The following is a 21,052-nucleotide window of genomic DNA, read 5'->3' on the forward strand; positions in this document are numbered from 1 at the left end:
ATAAAATCACATTTAGGAAAAAAAAACACCCAAACCACTTTGTTTTTCCCTTTACTGCATTTCTGCTTGCCTAACAAAGATGCACAACAACAAAGAAACTCCAAACAATATCCATTTCCCAATGCCAAGACTAAGAAACCCAGATGGACGGATGGAGACACCAATGCAGACTGGAGCCACTCCACAGCAACTACCACTTTCTCCAAAGTGGAAGAGAGTGCTTTTATGTAGCCCACACACAGCTTTTTCCAATTATGCCCACAGCTGTTAAGCGGAACAGCCTGCTCTCCAGCAAGGTGACCCTGCCAAACCCACTGTGAAAGGAACAACATTTGTTCATTTAAGAAAAAGTTCAAGTTACTGAGGGGAAAAAAACAATAGTCCAGAGACCACGGAAGCCAGTGAAAAGACTCCCATTTGTATCACTGACTCTTAGATCAAAACACCAAGAACAGCCTCTACCTCCACATGCAAACCATGCTTTTTTTTATAATAGAAGTAGTGTGAATGTAAGAAAAACATCTCTTGCTACAAAGATTTAACTATTTCTTTAATATAGTGTTTTCTTCCTATTTTAATTTTCTTTGGCAGTTGAAACTTTTGCAAGAAGGAAACCATCCAAAAGAAAGCTGCATTGGCAGTGCCTTCAAATATGCTCGCATACTTAGGAAGTCACAGAAAAGAAATCAGCATTCGATATACATTTTAGCATGAAAATAGGAATACTTTGTGTCAGTACTACATACAAAACACAGAGCAAAGTAGCCTTGAAAAGCATGATGTATTAGGATGTCAAACTGAATCTGAAATTATGTTGTAAATTATTCTCAGTGTACTAGTGCTACAATGCTTCCCTATTTTCAATTTTCATAATTTTTCACATTAATAAGTGCAAACACATTATCACTTATGTGGAATGAAGCCCTACTTTTAAATTAATAGTGTCTGTCTTTTTATCCCTGTAACACGTAACTCAAGAACGCAGCATGCAAGCAAGACCAAAACCTTAAGCAATATTGTATGCAACAATGGACAGAACTTTTTCAGGAAAGGCAGATGAGAGAAATGGGTTGGGTAACAGTCTCATTCATTTGCATAACCAACTTTTATATAAATGTACTTTGGATCAAAAACCAGTTTCTGTTAATGATATTTTCACACAACATATCTCAGCTCTTCCAGTTTACTAATAAACCATTGAAATAGTTTTCTTCTGTATTTAGAGGTGTTTCAAAGGCAAGAGGAAAAGGATGCATGCAGAACTGAATAACGGGCAGGAAGGGAAGCAGAAAAGGCAAAACCCCAAACTACTGAAGACCATACTAGCAGTTTGCACAACATTTTCTAGTGTTGACTTGTCCAACAAAAGCATTCTCTTAGTACGTTTTCCTCCAAATATCTGAAGGAATGCTGTGCACACACTGCTCCTCAAAGGGAATCGTACCTCTCCTAGAAGAATGCCAAATTGTCTGTATGGATTCACGTATCATAACAATAATAACAATGATAATCCTAATGACAGAAGAAATGAAGAAAAGTGTGTAGCACTGAGGACAAGGGGAAGAGAATGGAAATAAAGGAGAAACTAATTTCCCCAGTTACACTAACTCTGTGGAAGTCTTTACATAATTTAAAATCTTCAACACACTATCAACATTGAACAAAATTTTATCAAGTACCCCCATGTCTCTTCTCAAAACAAGCACAATTAGTCCTCAAGTGTTTATTACCCACGCTTTAGTATCTGAACCAAGTTAGCATTGCTTTAAAAAATAAACTAAAAAAACCCTGCAAAATTCCCACCAAAATACTCAAAATTTAAGACATTAGTACTTTTTTTTTTTGAAACCACAGAGACTAAAGGAGACAACTCTAAATCCAGTATTTCCAAAATACTTATGCACAATTTAAAGATACATGGCAGTATCTTTAAAGGTCAAGTGTGTACAAAACTTAAAACAAGTACTACTACATGTACTGTAACATTTCAGAAGGAATTAACTAGACCACATTTTTGATTTAAGATCTCTAATCTAAACAAAAAATACAGCTTGTTGACACACAAGTACATGAGACCTGGATTTGAAGGAGCTGTCAATTCTAGTTGTCCATTGCATCTAACTTCCCCTACTGCACTGCCACTGAAGCTGAAATAGTTGAACTATGAACAAAGATGCTTCCAAGTTCTCAATTTTCAGCACAGTACTTTTCCTCCAGTCCAATATTTTTTAGGCAAAGTTAAATGAGCAGCAGTTTAGACAACAAAGGGCAGTAACTGCACTTCAGTTATCTGAACCTAACCTGTCCGCCTGTGTATACGGAGGTTTTCCAATAGAACGATTCCACTGCTTTACAGAACTATTCTTTACACCACAGTATTTCATAGGTGCTAACTGAGCTTCTATTTTAAAAGAAACCCCTGGTGAAAGGTTTAGCAGTGCTTGTCTTACCTGGTGAACTTTTACCGTCATTATCAAGAGAATAATAAGAGAATTAATTTCTTCTAATAAGAAAATTAGAATTGGTTCTAATCTTCAGTAAACCTGCTTTATCCTGCATCAACCACTATGTTCATGAAAAGACAGAAAAATATCGCTATACGTTCATTAAACATTTCTAATAGAATTCTGGCTATGCTTCTCGTTGCAAGCAGTCTGCTACTTACACTGAGCATACACCAAAACTTTCTGTGTGGAAATGATAAAAAATTACTGATTTAATTTCCTGGAAATTTGACTGAAGAAAGTGCTGGTGATCATGATCATAGAGCATGGCTGCAGTTTTAGAAAGACATTTAGAACAAGAGGTCTACTCAAAGGGGAGAGCTTTTCTCCAGAAAGTGTTGTTGAGTACCTGAGACCATACATATTCTGAATTTTAAAAAAGAAAAAAAAAAAAAAAAAAGGAAAAAGTGGAACTTTAAGACTCAGATGCAAGTCCCAGCATATGACTGTATGAAATGAGTTTTAATCTGATATCATACACTGCACATTTGAGCATATAATCTATTTTAAGACATTTTTAAAGAAAACCATCATAGTGAAATGCAGTGACTGGCATTCCTACAATTGCAGAGGGGAAAGATAACACTGACTGGAAAAAAATGGAATTATACAGCATTTCCCTATAGTCTGATCACAACAGTTTCATTCTTATTGCACTGTTCCATGGATTTGGCAAATTTCACAGACTCCTAATAAGAGTCCAGACTCAGTAGAAAACAGAAATGGGAATCCTTAAAGATTCAGAGAACAGGTAAGCCAGATGCCCAGATATTTCCTAACTACACTGCAAACATAGCTATGACTAGCCCATACTTGGCCATCTAAAAACTTTGAGTGCATGGGTTTTTGTTTTTTTTTTGTTTTGTTTTAACTTAGAACTAAAGAAATGCATAGACAGACAGTTTCACTATAAAATATAAGAGGAATATAAATACATGTATATTTATAGGTATTCCTCTTTAATCACAAACTATAAAGACTACCACCTACATGTTTTAAGAATTTTGTCTTAAAAAGAGGAAAATTCCATGAGCTTGCAAGGGACTTTTAATAGTATTGAAAGAAAGACAGACAGTTAGAAGTTCAGCTCACAAAAAATTCCAACACCCACCGTAACAAAAATCCAAATCCACATCCCACACTAATTGAGATATTTCTTCTGAGCAGAATATCAAGTAAACAGTAGATAAGAGATACTGTATACTTGGGTTATATTAAGGCTGGCTGGTAATACTAGTATTAAACAAAAATGGCAGCCATATATTTTAACTTCATAGTAAAACCATATAGTTTAAATATCAAAAGCTACATTTTTTTTAAAATCCAGAATTATTTTCCTGACTTAACTAAAGGAAGAATTATTGCAATTTGTAACCAATATAGAATTAGGAGAATAAGAATGAAATTTAAAAACAAAAACAACAACAAAACCTTTGGAGAAAAATGTTAATGCTGCTTAAACTGATTCTTGTTTGAGACAACAAAGTATCTAAAACTGGGAATGGAAGAATACAACAGTTCCTTTTAGTAAATGAACCTAAATCGTTACGACAGTAAAACCAATGCCTACATAAATCCCACAAACAAGCCCAGCGATTTCTTCCGTTGCATCGGATACTAATTATTTATTGTTACTTAAGAATTTTTCAGGACATAGCATAAAAATAGAATTGCAGTTCAGGCATGCATGAATGTGGAATAAACAGAAATGCAGTAGCTTTACGGTGGCTTTAGAACTTATGTATGGGATTACAGAAGAGTAACTACTGACTTTAAATTTTATCTATGTCTTAGCACAAGTTAGTTTTCATTCGTGGACAACTGATACCAGGAAATTCTGTACTATGCCCCTGATTCTTTTAATAGCTTAGTAGGATACTAACACAGTAATCTAAAAGAACGGATCAACATTTCAAGTCCATAATGGTACATTTGGTGGCCTAAAAACACTAATAAATGCATTTGTCCAACTAAGGAAAAAAAAATTAATCCATTGAAATGACTGCAATATTTTTTTCCATGCTACAGAGCAATTGTGATAGTTTAAATGTCATAGTTGGAAAAAAAAAAAGATTAATAAGGAAAGAGTCCTAAATTTTGATTGTGGTATGTCTTTTTACATCCATTTAGCTATCTGTTTCAAATTGTTTTGTATAATTTTTAGTCATGTTAAGGACCTGTTTCATCATCCACATAATTGCAAGCAACTGTAAATGTCATGCTTTAGGGAAAAATGTATTGTGTTCAAAGGACAGTGCTCATTCAAGCTAATTATTTTTCAAAGTAACCGACAAGGAAGAATATCCTAATTACTCGTTAGCACAGTAAATTTCATCTCATTCTTTGTGTCACTAGAACAGGTATGATCAATTACATGCTCCATATTTCTTTCTTTGTTAAATAAGGCATCTGCCTATAGGCAAGCTTAACCTTTAAGCAGCTTGTTTAAAGAAATATTTTAAGAGTTCAGCTCTAAAGTCTTACTTTTCCAAACTAAGTTGCTCCAGCAGGTAGAAGAAAGGGGTGCAAAATTAAAGCACTCCTGTGAAACCACTGAAAACAACATCTATACATATTTGATCACACCAAACTATATTTGAAACAATATACATTGATACATTTTCCTGCTTCACTTATCCATGAGGCTTAAAAACTGTAACTAGCACTGAAAATAGACACTATCATAGTCTTCAGAAATGCTGCTGTCTCAAATAGGAGTTTAAAATGTGACTCGGTATGCCACAGTTATCTACCAGTGAGATAAGTTAGAGATGCCATTTAAATTCTATCTCATGTTTCAGAGAGCACTCTCCAAATAAGAAAATATTTCCTCTTATAGTTGAAAACTTATCTTTGTCCAAAACCAACAAGCAGACAAAAAATACGTACCTAGAGTGATGCAGGCTGCAAATGAAAGCTGCAGGTGTTCTACACTGATACTGATATATGAAAGCCTTTAAAGTGTGCACTATCTAGTTATTTATAGTATTATAATTTTGTCATTGTTATTTGTATTCTGTTTCCTTGATAGTATCCAAAAATCATAAAAATGGCTCATTCTTGCAGATAGTATTTCAAAACGCTTAGTATTAAAAACTTTGACTGATTTGTCAAACTCAGTGTTAAAAATGATGTAAAATATCATGTTAAAAAAATAGTAAAATAAGAAGTATCCCTTACAATGAAGCTCATTTTAGACCCATTCCTTCCCAAAATCTAGTACTTTCATAGGACAATATATTGATGACTTACTGAATTACTTGCTGTTCATGCTGTCTTTTTATATTTTTAAAAATTAACAATCTTCTGCTGACAAACCAGATGGACTAAATGATACCCTATTGATTTATTCGAAAGCTAAGATTCTCACTATCTTCTAAGGTTTTCAGTACAGTTTCATTGAAATGGGACAGCTCAGACTGCAATTGTTTCTAGAACAAATATATTACAGTAATAATCCTGCTGCAGAATTATTTTTTTTTAATTTCTAGCTTCACACCGTTGAGGGGAAAGTTAGACAGAACTATGCTTAAAGAACAAAGGTGAACACAAAAATGAAGATAGACAGAAAAAAAAAAAAATCACTTCAAATCCCCTTAATTTCCATAAAAGTCTGCACTTCTGCCTCCCAGGCAGCTCCCACAATAGATGCAAACTTAATAAAGCAAAAAGCTGTATTTACTTTAAAATATATGTTCACAAATTTCTCAAACTGGAAAAGCCTTCTCCTATAACAATCTTGCCTCATCTGCTGCCTTTATAAAACTATCTTCCAGATAACTTGACATGTTCATCATAATAAAAAATAGGATCACAGAAGGTGTGAAAGTAAAAGTGATGACGATTTGTCAAGACATCCATTTTCATATTTTGCCTGGTATTTCTCTGACAGCCGTAACACAGTGGTGTAAATTAATTTTTTGAGTAGAGATTTATGAATGGTGCTCTACATTTTAAGTCTTGCAGTTACAATTAGAGGCTCCTGTATGTCTTTCCTAACGAATGCTTCCTTGAACCCAGGAATCCCAGAATTTTCTAGGTTGGAAGGGACCTTTAAGATCATCACAGCCAGCCATCAACCTAACACTGCCAAAACCACCACTAAACCATGTCCCTAAGCACCACGACTACCCATCATTTGAATACCTCCAGGGATGGTGACTCCCACCACTTCCCTGGGCAGCCTGTTCCGATGTTTGATAACCCTTTCAGTGAAGAAATTTTTCCTAATATCCATCCCTGCACAACTTGAGGCCTTTTACTCTTGTCCCATCACTTGTTACTTGGGAGAAGAGACAAACCCTCACCTGTCTACAACCTTCTTTCAGGTACTTGTAGAGAGTGATAAGGTGTCCCCTCAGCCTCCTTTTCTCCAGACCAAACAACCCCAGTTCCCTCAGCTGTTCCTCATAAGACTTGTGCTCCAGACCCCTCATCAGCTTTGTTGCTCTTCTCTGGACACTCTCCAACATCTCAGTGTCTTTTCGGCAGTGAGGGGCCCAAAACTGAACACAGTATTTGAGGTGCAGCCTCACCAGTGCTGAGTATAGGGGGACAATCACAGAATGGTTTAGGTTGGAAGGGACCTTAGAGATCACCTTGTTACAGCTCCCCTGCCACGGGCAGGGACACCTTCCACTAGACCAGGTTGCTCAGAACCCCATCCAACCTGGCCTTGAACACTTCCAGGGATGGGATGTCCACAACTTCCCTGGGCAATTTGTTCCAGTGCCTCACCAACCTCATAGTGAGAAATTTCTTCCTAATATCTATTCTAAATCTCCTCTCTTCCAGTTTGAAGCCATTACCCCTCATCCTATCACTGCACGCCCTTATAAAAAGTCCCTCTCCAACTTTCTTGTAGGCCCCCTTCAGATACTGGAAAGCTGCTATAAGGTCTTCCCAGAGCCTCGTCTTCTCCAGGCTGAACAATCCCAACTCTCCTCAGCCTGTGTCCATAGGAGAGGTACTCCAGTCCTTGGATCGTCCTCGTGGCCCTCCTCTGGACCCGCTCCAACAGGTCCATGTCCTTCTTATATTGGGGGCTCCAGAGCCTGACACAGTACTCCAGGTGGGGTTCTCACAAGAGCGGAGTAGAAGAGATCATGTTTGTCAAACAGGACCTGCCTTTCATGAACCCATGCTGACGGGGCCTGATCACCTGGTTGTCCTGTATGTGCCACATAATGGCACTCAAGATTATCTGCTCCGTAACGTCTCCCAGCACTGAGGTCAGACTGACAGGCCTGTACTTCCCTGGATCCTCCTTCTGGCCCTTCTTGTGGATGGGCATCACATTTGCTAACCTCCAGTCAACTGGGACCTCCCCGGTTAGCCAGGCTGACAAATGATGGAAAGCGGCTTGGTGAGCACTTTTGCCGTCTCCCTCAGTACCCCTGGGTGGATCCCACCTGGCCCCATAGACTCGTGTGTGTTCTATGAAGACAGAATACCAAGATTATGAAAAAGAAGGAAAATGACATTGACAGATATTCAGTCAGGTAATTATTTTTAAGATCAAGCGTTACAGCTTCACCAAATTTAAAAGAAATCTTTCAGATTTCATGAGTTAAGGAGCATCTAAAGCCTTTGGCTGAATTCCCAAAGGAATCCATATTGACATGCAACACACTAAAATGAAGCAGTGTTTGATACGAAAAATTATCTCAATACCAGAAAACATATACTATGTTCATTTCTGCCCTTTATCACTTCAATATAAAAAAAAAAATCATAACTGTGATGTAAATTTTACACATGATGCTGTAATAATGTGCTGTCAGTCCTATTAAACAGATTTTTCCCTCAAGTCTTGAAGTTTTCAGAAGCTGAGAAATAGATTCTACAAAGTACTCTTTCCTTCTTCATTTCACTTGCATTATTAAAAGATTAAATACATCCTAATGAATGTATTTCATACCAATTTAACTAATAAATTTCAATTAAAAACAAACACCATTTTTCTTTCTAAACATTTCTATCTTTTTTTTTTTTTTAGATCTTTCAGCTAGCTGGAATATAAGCTTCCTTTAAGGTAGAAAAGGACAGTGTGAAGAGTAAGAATCAGTACATTGCTTGTTAATTATATTTGTATAAAAGCAAAAATATACACACAGATACACACGGAGAAAGTTTAAATATTGGCAACATCATATTATATCACTTCATACTGCTTTTTAGAGTATTGTAAGTTTTTTTGGCATGGTAACTTAGTTTACTTTAGGGGTTGTTGTTATAAAAGCATTTCTTTTACTATGGTAGTAGCAAGGTAATCAAATGGTGAACAATTACGAATAAACGTAATTACACTAAGAGAATGATACCGCATCCTCACACTGCATTCTCTGAAAATTCTACCAGGAAACTTTCATGTGCTTCCAAATATACATCCAAAATACTGAAAATAAATAATGAGCAATACATTCCCCTCCCCTCCCCCCTCTTCTCAGTATGAATCATAACTTAAAGTATAAAACACAATAATATTCCTACCTCTTTCATTAAGACTGTTTAGCACTGCCCTTTCAAGCTGTTCTTCTTCAGTGAGCCCACCCGTATAATCATAATAGCTCCTTGGTGTTCTGTATTGGTAACCTGGATAGCCATAATACTCTGTAAAATTAATACAAAATAAAGAAAATAAACTGTTGCCACAAATTATTTTAATTTGGGAAAGAAAAAAATTATTTGGATTCAATTACTTATACAATATATGCCATGAATCAATTTCTAATTTACAAAGCCAGATATTGGTAACAGGAGAGAAAAAAAAACAACAGAAAGAGATGGATCATCTCAGTTTTCTTTTAACTGTTATAAATGTCATAGAATTGCCATTATTAAGAAGTTTCACATAGAAATTGAAAGACACTTTTCATCAGCTCTTTTTAACATTTAATTGTCAATACTTGGACACCTTATTAATGTCACTAGAACAGCAAAACCAAAACAGGTAGGTTTCAGGCTTTTTCCTACCTGTCTCTCCCTTCCTCCTAGTGCCCATAAACAATACATGCCAATGTCACCATAAACTCAAATAATGTTTGGACGTAGAAAATACATGGGAAAAGATTCCTGCAAATTTTTGCAGTAATATATACAGTTAATATAGTGCTACTGCACAGCTACATCTTCCCTGGGAAAAAAAACAGCACAGGATAGATCTCATCTAGAGTCACAATTACTGTATGTTCCCTGACAACCAAGAATTTGTGACCATTGCAAAGTTTGTCTAAACCAGGAACAAACTATCATCCACCCAAACACACAGGATCTAAAAGAAAAAAAATTGCTTGGCTAGAGAATTGAGCAAGACTCTCTTCCTTCTAACATAATCTGATCTTGCCTGAGCACAGAAAATCTAAACAGATAAAAACTAAGGAGAAAAGTCCCATTTTTCTATTCCATTTTCGCATCTTCAAAATGCAAAGCTTCGGGTGATATTTTAATTTCTCTTCCAGACAGCTGGACAGAGGATTTTGAAGAACCAATGTACAGAAATGTAGGCAGTTTCTTCCAACTGATAGAAGATGTACACAAGTGTTTTAGAATGGAATAACTGGAAATATTTTTGAATGAAACAAATATAGCATGCCATTTACCTTTATCTGCAGATTATTAGCACCAATGGTATTCTTGTGCTGTCTTATTAGTTACATGAATTCCATGTGTAACCTTCTTGTGGAGTTTCTGTGCTTACTAACAAGTACAGACTATGAAGTGAGGACACAATTTCTTTAAAAAAATTGTGTTAAAGAAAAAAATCCTAAGCTCTAGAACCTTAAGACCAATAAAAATAGCAATACCCTATCTTAAAGTTATACAGGAAAAGCAGGAAAAATTGAACAGAGTGACTGCACACTATTCTATACAGGAATATATATAGCTATATTTGCATAATACACAGAGGAATATACTTTATGTACACATGTAGCTGTATGTATGCATATATACATTATACACACACTTAGAGGAAAATAATGTAGTTCTGTGCGTTTGCAAGTTTTTTCTTTTTGAAACATACAACTGAAATTGGGAGACTTTTCATACATTTGCAGCGAACACTTTATCTTGTCCTCCAGTAACCTGAAATTCTGCCATTTCTCAAATGATCAACAACTCCTCTGGTTAGAAAAGATTATTTTTATTTTTTTGATCTGTATAAATTACAGTCATATTTTTAACAAACTTTAAAAGCCTTTAAGTCATACTGGCTACATTTAAGAGGCATAATTCTGCTGAAAAATAAGACTGACTGCAGGATACCATTTAACTGTTATATACATACACTTTGAATGCAATCTTCATGTATTCCCTTCATTCCCCTCTGCCTTATGTTAATCTGAATGAACATTTTCTCAGATATAAATATTTTTTCTGGTGGCTTCAAAACCGCATGCATGAAGACTATAAGAATTCTGGTACTAAAAGCATGAAATTATCTGACAAAAGAAAAAGCATGTCATATTTTAAGTTTGTTCTATTACTGTAAATTTTTGTATGTTTGATGTTTTACACTGTCATCAAGTTGTAAGTGCTCAGAAAGCCATAATCTTTTATTTTAAAAAAGAGAACCAATTTGGTAATATCGGCATGTTCAAGGTGTTCCTATTAATCAAAATAAATGTCAAATACTTTATTCATGAACTGCATTTAGAGAAAACTGAAAAATGTGTTAAAATTACACTCAGAATCCTTTTTTTCTAAAGCTCTTTCCTTGTACTGTTTCATAAAACCTCTTCTGATCATAACTTCATTTATTTTTCTATTTAAATAGGTATTTAAAGGCAGATAGTAATAAATCAGCAATAACAGAAAATGAAAAATTAATCAAGGTAAGGATGTACTGTATATGGATCATCAGCCTATGACACTAGAGAGACTTTTCTTAATTCACAGATGGCCAAATTTATTACATATATCATACACCAAGCAAAAGGTTACACCTTCCATAAAGGAATGCAAATAGGATGAAAGACAATTACAAAGTATATACAGAGGGAATGAACATAAACTTTTTTTTTAAATTGCAGTTCTAAGTCATTTTAGAGAAATGAATTTAGTACAAAAAAAAACCCCACAACGTAGTTACATCTAAAGCCAAGCTTGGAAGACAGGATAATTCAGGTTAACCCTCTCCTTTTGTCCACAAGAAGTCAAAGCAACAACATGGCTATTTCGGGGACTGCCCAAAAAACCCCAGACTTCCTTGTTGTCAGCATACTAAAGTTGACAAAGGTGCTATGTAGGCCCCCATAATTCTAGATATATTACATGAAATCCCTTCTCTTCTTCCTGCTTACGAGCTGGAAAAAAAACAGTAGAGCACTATTCAGAATCTGCTCCTATTCCACAAAGGTGGTCTTTTACACCCACCCCAGCTCCAAGCAGTTGGTGTTTGTACAGTGGCTGCAATAGATTATGGAGTTTGTGTCAAGTACAAATTCTAATCTTCATTAGCCATTAAAGTACCTTTTCTGATATAAATTTTTATAGAGTTTCCACCCACCCTCCTATACTGGAATACAGAAGGAAGATTTAATCTCTATGACTGTGGAACACAGAGCAACGCAAGCAGCACACCCAGGGCCTGGTGGACTGAACAGTACCTGTGGCTAGGTGACTATCTTCAGCTGGGCTGAGACTGCCAGTCATGGATGTAGCTCATGCTCACTACATAGTCTATGTCTGCATATTATTTCATTTCACAATATTAATTGTGCTTTATTTCTTTACTGGCCTTTAGATCAAGTGGTTTTTGACTTGAGAATCGGAATAATGGCAATCCTGGTTAAATATACTTTTAAGTTACAACAATCCTTGTTGCTGTTGGTAGGGAAAGTAGGTGAAGATCTTTTTGTTAGGAATTACAAAGCAAATGCTTAAGATATATTCATATAATTTCGCTTATGGGAATTACTTAACATAACGGTAGGAAGTAGAACATGGCAGACAAAATTCATCATGGAGAATAAAAGCAGCACTAACCTTAGCTCACTGTGACTCAGAGTAAGCACATCTCACTTATAAAAGATTATAAAACAATAAAAAACCCTGCATGACTAAACATCAGAGAATAGTAAAAATGACCAAAGATACAAAATAGTTTTCATATAATCAACCATACAAACTACAACTTTTCAGCCAGAGAGAAAAGATGACTACCATGAGTATAGTACTAAAGTCTACAAAACCATAAAGAACATGAAGTAAGTACATAAAGAATGAAGGTTTGGTTTCTCTTCCCAGAGAAGAATTAATGTGCATCAAATGAAATTAGCAGTTAGCAGGTTCAAAACAAACAAAAATGATAGATTCTACACCAGGAAGAAAACTGTGAAATTCTTCTTCTGTGATGTTGTAGGTGTTAAAAAGAGTTCACACCAATTCAAAGAGCTTTTGACAAATTCATGAAAGAATAATCCATCACAGGCTATTAAAGCCAAAATTCCCCCACAAAACTTTCTGCTGAGAAGATCTTTAAGCCACAAGCCACTGCACACCGGCAGATAGTTGAAGGAGTTATCACTATATATTTATCCTGTTCTCACAACAGATGCCTAGGAAAAAGTATAAATCGCTGAAGGAGGTAAGATACACTAGGATATACATCCCTTAGTTTTGATCCAACACACAGTACTTCTCACAGCTGACTCCTCTTCTGTCGCTCCCAGAGAAGGCCTCCACCTATTACTTCTATACACTCCATATATAATGACTCAACATTCTGCACGAGAAATGAATCAAACGTGCTACATTCAAAGTATGCCAGTATTCCAACTGCCCATCTATATACTGTGAAGATGGCCTAAATCTATTTAGGTGAGGAGTGGGCTTTTTGCATGTAAATTACTTGATTTACAAGAAAACGTTCAAAGGAAGAAGTTCCATGTCAGAGAGGGGAAAAAAAAAAAAAACATCCTAGAATGGAATAGCTAAATTTGCCAGATCAGGGCAGATGTACCAAGGTTCAGCAAGCTGCTTTCAGCAGACACAATTTCTTCGCCGCTGCACCTTCTGCAAAAGGGATGGTATTTCCCCAGGGTAGGATTTTATGAAGTCATGACCTTAATTTGAGGTTTAAAGCCTCTTGTACAAAAAATACATCCACATAGTTCCCTAAAAAGCAAAGGTGAGACATGGCCAGAGAAGTAATAAGTTTAGCAAGCATACATATGTGCACAATATTTTGTATATTATATATGTTGCCATTTAACTAGCTCCTCTCTAGGTTTTCTATCATTAGCAAAAATGATGTCCCTATTTTTAAAGCTGGAATAAGTTTTCAGGGAAGTGGGTGAGAGTACGTACCTGAATAGTAGTAGTCCCTTGGCCTGGCAGGGTCAGTGAATGAAGAAACGCCACCTAAATATAAGAATAATACATGTACTATTAGAATAAAATAATCGCATTGTATGTCTTTATAAAACACAAAATAAATCAAATCTTTCTTTCAAAGTTTGTTTCATAAGATACAAATATGAAATAATGGGTACCTATGATTTTTTTTTGGCATCAGTGAGAGAATATAGTACTGGTAAGCTTGTACATTATTCCAGATTTTATAGTAGTGTGCCGTGTTTAAGCAACATATCCATGTAGACCAGAAAAGTGCAAACCAATCTAACAAATGCTCTCCGGAACATATAACGAATAATTTTGGCACTGAGATTGTACCTTGGTAAACATGGGTTAAAGCACAGAAAACTGAGGACTGGAATAACACTGCACTGTTTCTGCTCTGCTACACAGGAGAAAAAGAAGACCTGTGCACTGGAACACTCCTTCCTCCAGGTTTTAGTCACACAGCAACCTTCACAGCAGCAGAATCTCCATAGCATGTTTCACTAACAGTACCATGAATGTTATCACAGAATCCTAGAATAAATTCAGTTCGGAAGGGACCTCAGAAGGCACCTAGCCAAATTCCCACTCGAAGCAGGATTAGCTATCAGATCAGACAAGGTTACTCAGGGCTTTATCTTGTCCAGTCTTGAAAACATTCATGGATGGAGACTGCAGAACCTCACTAGGCAGCGTGATCTGATGCTTGACTGTCCTAATAGTCATCAGATACTGCCCCCCATGCCACAGAAACATGCAACGTTAACATATAACTAACGCGGCACTATGTCTGTTCACTCCAGTGGGGTAGGAAATCTGATGCTTCGGTGTCTATTTTTCCCACTTAAAACTGCTAAATGTACATGACTTACAGACTGTATTAAACTGAGACAAAACCTCCTGTGAAAAGCATACGCATCCGAACAAATAATTTTGCACTATACAAACACCATATCCACAGTCGACTTGATGGCATAGTCATGAATAAAGTACTCAACATGGTTGTCAGAATATTTGTTTTTTATGTCTGGTTACTTAAGCCCAGCACAGCTGTTGCGACAGGGCTTAGACTTCGAATTAAAGCACTGAAATTTATTGGAGTGTTCATATAAAAGTTCACAGGGCTGTATTTAAAAATTGTTAGACTAAAAATGTCTACAGATACTAACTTCTTTTAAAATAAGTATTACTACAATATGAAAAGCTGTAGTATTACATTGTTGGAAAGCTTGAGAATTCCAGTAAATTTCTCAAGCGTCCCACAATCTTTTTCAAACTGTAGGGACTTCCACTAGAATGAACACAAGTAGTAGAAACCAACATGGAAACTTACTGTGTTCTGGTATATTTTTATGGCTTCACCACACTTCACTTGAAGTGACATTTTCATTGACATCTTATGTGAAACATTTTACTCTAAATAAACATTTAAAAAGAAAGGTAAATGGTATTCCTCTAAGTAAATATATGTGAAAGACACATTTACTGGTTTTTATCATCCATATTTAAGAAAAAAAAGTTGATTTTTTTCTTCTGGGCTCACTTTAATAATTGCCTAAAAACTTGCCGGAACGGCCTGAATTTCTACATGCAAGACTCAGTAAATTTTAAAAATAAAAGTGTTTCTCATACAGATTTTACAAATTGAGCAAAATTATATACCTGCACAGGCTTTCATGATCTTTTTCAGAGGTCCCATAGTGTACATCAATCCAACAAGTATCCCTGCCAGATGCCCAGCAAAAGAAGTCCTACAAAAATGGAAAATCTTGTGAATGATGGAAAGGAAGACTTTTTTTGTAGGGATCCAGAACAGGGACTGCAGAATTTGTAGTAACAGAGAAAGTCCCTGAAGGAGACCAAGTGATCTGAGAGATTTGAGAAGTGATTCGCTTCCAAGGATGTAGTGCCAAGTTTTCTTTCTTTTCTTTTTATCCTAAAATTGGTAGGTATAGACAGTTACATAAAAGCACTAAAAAAATATCCTGAAGAAGCTGGAATTTACCTGGAAAGATCATTTAAACTGTTTGTTCAAAGGACATAATACTATTTCCCTAAAAGCATTTAAAGACTTATTGAGGTAGGAAACTAGTTTTAATCTGTAAGAAAGTAAATCCACAGAATTACACTGAAATGTCCAGGTAGGTTCCACCAAAAGCATTTACAGTTTCAAGTGGAAGCATAAACACAGTACTTTCTACTACACTGTCAACACAATCCAACAATTAGTCCAAGATAACCATGAATGCACACCTGTTGATGCAGATCTGTTGCAATCTTTGTAACACAGTGCCTTCAAAAATAAAAGAATGAGTGAAATGCTGAGATCCAAATTCTTTTCTGTACATATCAACAATTTCTTTAAAAAAGATCATCATCCATTCGCATATAAAATAAAAAGACTCTAGAGTCTTTGGACAAATCATCAGCATGGAAGCATATGTTTACAGTGAATAAGGAGATCTGCTCCAAGTATTGCCATGACTATGGGGCATTCTAAATTCATAAACCAATTTTCAGCATTCAAATTAAGAGTTAAACTCTTCTGTGGTTAATCAGATTTAAACATTAATTAAGAGCAAAATCTTTTGAGTTTAACCATTATTTGTAAATGGCTCTCCTCTATTATGACATTAGAGAAGCCAATACATTAAACATTAAGATTTCTTAGTATATGCAATTATAAATAACTCAGTCCACTGGATTTACACTGGATGTCCAAAGATTCAAGTAATATGAGCTTTTTTGTCTTTATAAAGCAGACATGAAACCTCTGTTTAACCTAAAAATAGATTTAAACATTATGCTTTTTACATTCCGGTCAGAAATCCAAAAGCGTTACACAGATGACAGCATATGCGCTCATGACAATACAACTTCCAGGCATCACTGGTAAAAGTATACAAGAAAACGTGTGTGTCACTAGAGGGAGATAAAGATCAAATCTAAAGTCACTCTTTTGCCACTTACTTAACCACAAACTTGTATTCTGCTACGTAGAGCTTCAGTCCTCTCCCATAAGTAAACAGTACTCTATGTGAGTAACACATAAATGCTGATGTGCATATTTATAAGTAAGAGGTAGTTAACAGAATAAAGTATCTATAACAACTGATTTTCCAAACAGATTTTTCTGGAACAGATTTTTCCAAATTTGTAAAAAATACATGCCTGACTTGAAAAATGTCTGTACACATAAAACATTAAATACTTCAAGATACCTTACTCTAGAAATCACCAACGTAAGAGTGATTCTCCTACATTTCTGGCAGTGTTTTAAGCTCTTTATTTATCTGAGTACAACACTGTTCCACAAAACCCAAAATCAAGGCCTTCGCTTGCAATATGGTGAAGCTGTATATTTACACAATACGAATAATCGGAAACCTTCAACTTTAGGGGGATAATTTCCACTTCATGTCTATTGAATAGGTTAGTGTACTAGATGCCTAAACACTATTGACTCTTTAATTATAAAATATATTCAAGCAGTAGAAACTTAAAATGAAAGTGTTTAAACAGGGTTTCCTAAATTAAAAATAATATCAGATATGGTCACACATATATATATTATCACTAACATGCAGAAAATGGGTACATTTGATAAATCACATCGAATTTTCACCATATGCTGTCATAAAATTAATTTGAGTGTGATCAACAGTAGTTCCTAAGGAAAAGCAATTCTGTAGAGTACAAAAAGACACCTTCCCTTACATTTTCAAAATGCTTAATGTTAAAGCCAAGTTAAGCAAACACCACTTCATTTTAGAGTGTGTTATGTTGTAATTTACTCAAATGATAACTTAATACCTGTTTTTACTAATGCTTGGTATAACTTACAGTATGGAAAACATTCTTATAGATATTTTCCAAATGAATCAACATACAGATGATAGGCAATTTTACAAAAAAAAAAAAAAAGCAGTTTTATTAAAAGCTTTTAACCTTGTCAAAACAAATTAAAACAAATATAACTATGCAGCAAGATTATGAAGTAGTTAACTTGTGTCTTTTCCCAGCTGTTTGGAGGATGAGTAAGGTTCCAGAGGACCTGTATATTTCTATACCCATTCTTAAGCAGGGAGGAAAAAAAAAAAAAAGAAAAGAAAAAAAAAAACACAGAAAAGGAAGAGGACTCTAGTCAGAGGATTACAGAGTAGTCAGTATCTTCTGTTCCCAGATAAAACTATTTGTTCAACAATTACTAGGACACATAACTTTTCAACCAAGGTAAGAACACCAGAAACAGAAAACAGATTTGTCAAGAACAAATGTCAAATCAATGAAAAATTATCTTTTGACAGGGCACCAAGCCTCATGGAAAGGGAGAATTAGCAGATGTCAGGCATGCTGTAAGAACACAGTACTGTCTCACAGTATTTGTCATAAAGAAGTCTTAGAAAACTTTAAACCTACACAAAGCAGATCCCCAAGTGGTTGGTAAGCCTGACTTAATACTTGTCAGCAATTCATTAGCAAACTTAGGATATGAATATAGTAGATTTCTGCAAGACTCTATTCCAAATATTATTTACAAATGACAAGCTAAGAGAAGCTGTTAAGGCTCACTGGAGATGGCATTACAACTTAAAGCAACCTTGACAAAATGAAGTAGTAGTTTGGATAAAAAATAGGGTACAATTAAAGTATTTTACTGGAAATAGGTAAACAGGAGCACTATCAAGAAGTAAAATGAAGTAGCCTTCCACTCTACTCAGCAGTGGCAGGTCTCAGCTGGAGAACTGAGCCTCCTTTTTGCACACTGCACAAAAAGAAGGCAATAAAACAAACAGAGAGCCCACAAAACAACTTCTAAGAAAAGACTGAAGGGATCACAATCACTTAAGTCTACTGAAGAATTCTCTCACAGATACAATAATCTTAAAGTATGGAAAAGATTGTCACAAATAAGAATGAATACACTCTCCACATTCTCTATCTGTAGTGTAAAGAAAATGGACATAACTCACAGCCAGAGATTTAAAAACATTTAAGCAGTAGAATAGACTGCGTGGAGAAACTGAGCGGTCTCCATGCAGGTCAGGCAGAGGCCTCCCAGATCCCTTTGGGTTCAGGGCCCATTCTCTCCCATCTTTGCCTCTGCTTCACAAGGGAAAATGAAAGAGCTACTAAGACCCTGCAAAGAGCAATTGGAGTTTATTATAGTGATGATCTTTAAAAGTACATTAGACTAAATATTGGTGAGTATAAATTATACACACACATATATGTTTGTATATAAACATATACATGTTTGTCCTTCTGAAGTTATCACTCAGAACACTTGTTTTGAAATCAGATTCATCCAGATCCCCTATAATCTTTCTTATTTTATAAAAAAAAAAAAGACTGGAGTTATTCAATTTAAGTAAACTGAATAAAATAAATAACTGTTTTATACATGTAATTAATGTTCTATCCACGGGCCTTAGTCTAAAGTGGATACTTGTATTTCCAGTGAACTTAAATATATTTGAACCATCAATCCCCAACAATACTTCAATGTCAATCTTCCTGACATTTTACTACATTTTACAGTAAATTTTAATTTTCACTCTATTGCCTTTTAAAAATATTTGCATAATGGATTTCTCGACTATGAGGCTGCCTGAATTTTATCTGCAGACATTAAAGCTAATGGCAAAACTACAACTGTTTTCATAAGGCAGGATTATATGCAAAATTTCAAAATAAATGCCATGGATTTGGGCTGAAAAGAAATTAGTAAACTGTTTATGAAAAGTACAAAGTAAGTTGTGTGAAGAAATCTTGTCCAAAAACATACTACCAAGGCTCCTTTCACTTGTATTATACATTCCAATCTTCTTTCTTGTCTAATCCAGAAAACTAAGGTTACTCCTATTTTCTGCTTTGTATACACAGCAAATAATCCTGGACATAATTAAAAACTCTTTCATTATCAGCCACCTCCATAATCAACCAATTCCAAAGTAGGCTTTTTATACTATTCGTAATAATAGCAATGTCTTGATGGGAATGTATATTTTACTAGGTAAAAATTGACTGTTAATTTTCAGTTAGAGTAATGAAGAAACATTCTCCTGATTGCAATATGACAAGCTACTTACTTTTTCCTGCTGGTTAATAAAGAAAAAATTGATAGATAATTATTTTTTTCCCACAATACAATTTTCAGTTTCTGTAATACAAGATGAACTTTGAACAGGAATAAAAACTGTGTTCTCGACTTTTTAAATTGCTTGTTTTCTTCTCTAAATGTCAATGAGCTTTATCAATATTAACTAATGTTCTCCCTGGTACAAAGAAATTCAAATGATGTCTCATTTAATTTTTTTGTTTGAAAATGTAGATACCCCCAGAGATCTTATTTATCTCAACCATTCACTTCATACTAATGTTAATTATGCAATATGTCTAAATACTGTTTCCTGAAGACATTCGCCATCAAGCTGATGTGCACATCACTTCAGAAAAATATTCTAAACAGAATCAATTACACTTTTTCATTTGGCTGTGTAATTTCCATGAAAACTGGTATCACTAGAGGGAAAATCATTTGGACTGGTTTTGCTTTTCATATACATGAGATTCTCACCCAATGTTTAAAAGCCTCTCAGTACTTATTTTTACATGAATATTGTTCCAGTATCCTTAAAATTAATTCAAAACAATTCCTCACCACTGTGGGTGAATTTATCCTGAATTGTTTCAATTCTGTGGTGTCAGTCACCTGACTCAACAAATGAAAACAGAGCAAGAAAGTCTACACCTATCACCTAACTTCCATAACTTCTTCCCAACAGCAAATTGCAAAGTCTGGTAGGCATTATTATCTATGCACGCAATTTACCACAGGACAAAGCCACATACGTAGCAACAAAAGTATATCTTTAGCTCAAGCTGTTGCTGCAGTCTTTCACAAAAAGTTTATATTTCCATGCATCTCCTACTCCAAGGCTAGGAAGCATGCATTCACTGAACAAGCAAACAAAGGAATAATATCAAAATTATATACTAGAAGAATGTAGACCAACTTTAGTTTTGAAAAACAATGAATTTTTTGAGATCATGGGAATCAAATCCATGTATTTAAACATAGTTTATTTCTAAATTAACACAAGCAGTCACCTGCACATGACAATTTATACACTTTGCTACAAAATTTGATCTTGCTTAGAAAGTATGCCATGTAGTCAATTTATCAGTGCTAAACAACCTAC

The 21,052-nt window shown here is 35.1% G+C and overlaps 1 protein-coding gene across 1 annotated transcript in view; it reads right to left on the reverse strand.

Annotated features, from left to right (window-relative positions):
* The window catches only part of RHBDD1 (rhomboid domain containing 1), a 49,001-nt gene that overhangs the window by 13,497 nt on the left and 14,452 nt on the right, over positions 1–21,052 (reverse strand). The window contains exons 4-6 of the mRNA XM_082487315.1: positions 15,510–15,598; positions 13,815–13,868; positions 8,997–9,116 (exon numbers count right to left, since the gene is read on the reverse strand). Coding sequence (XP_082343441.1) covers positions 8,997–9,116; positions 13,815–13,868; positions 15,510–15,598 — 263 coding nt within the window. The remainder of the gene's footprint in view (positions 1–8,996; positions 9,117–13,814; positions 13,869–15,509; positions 15,599–21,052) is intronic.

This window comes from Vanellus vanellus (genome assembly GCF_965231255.1).
Source record: "Vanellus vanellus genome assembly, chromosome: 8".
Taxonomy (NCBI): domain Eukaryota; kingdom Metazoa; phylum Chordata; class Aves; order Charadriiformes; family Charadriidae; genus Vanellus; species Vanellus vanellus.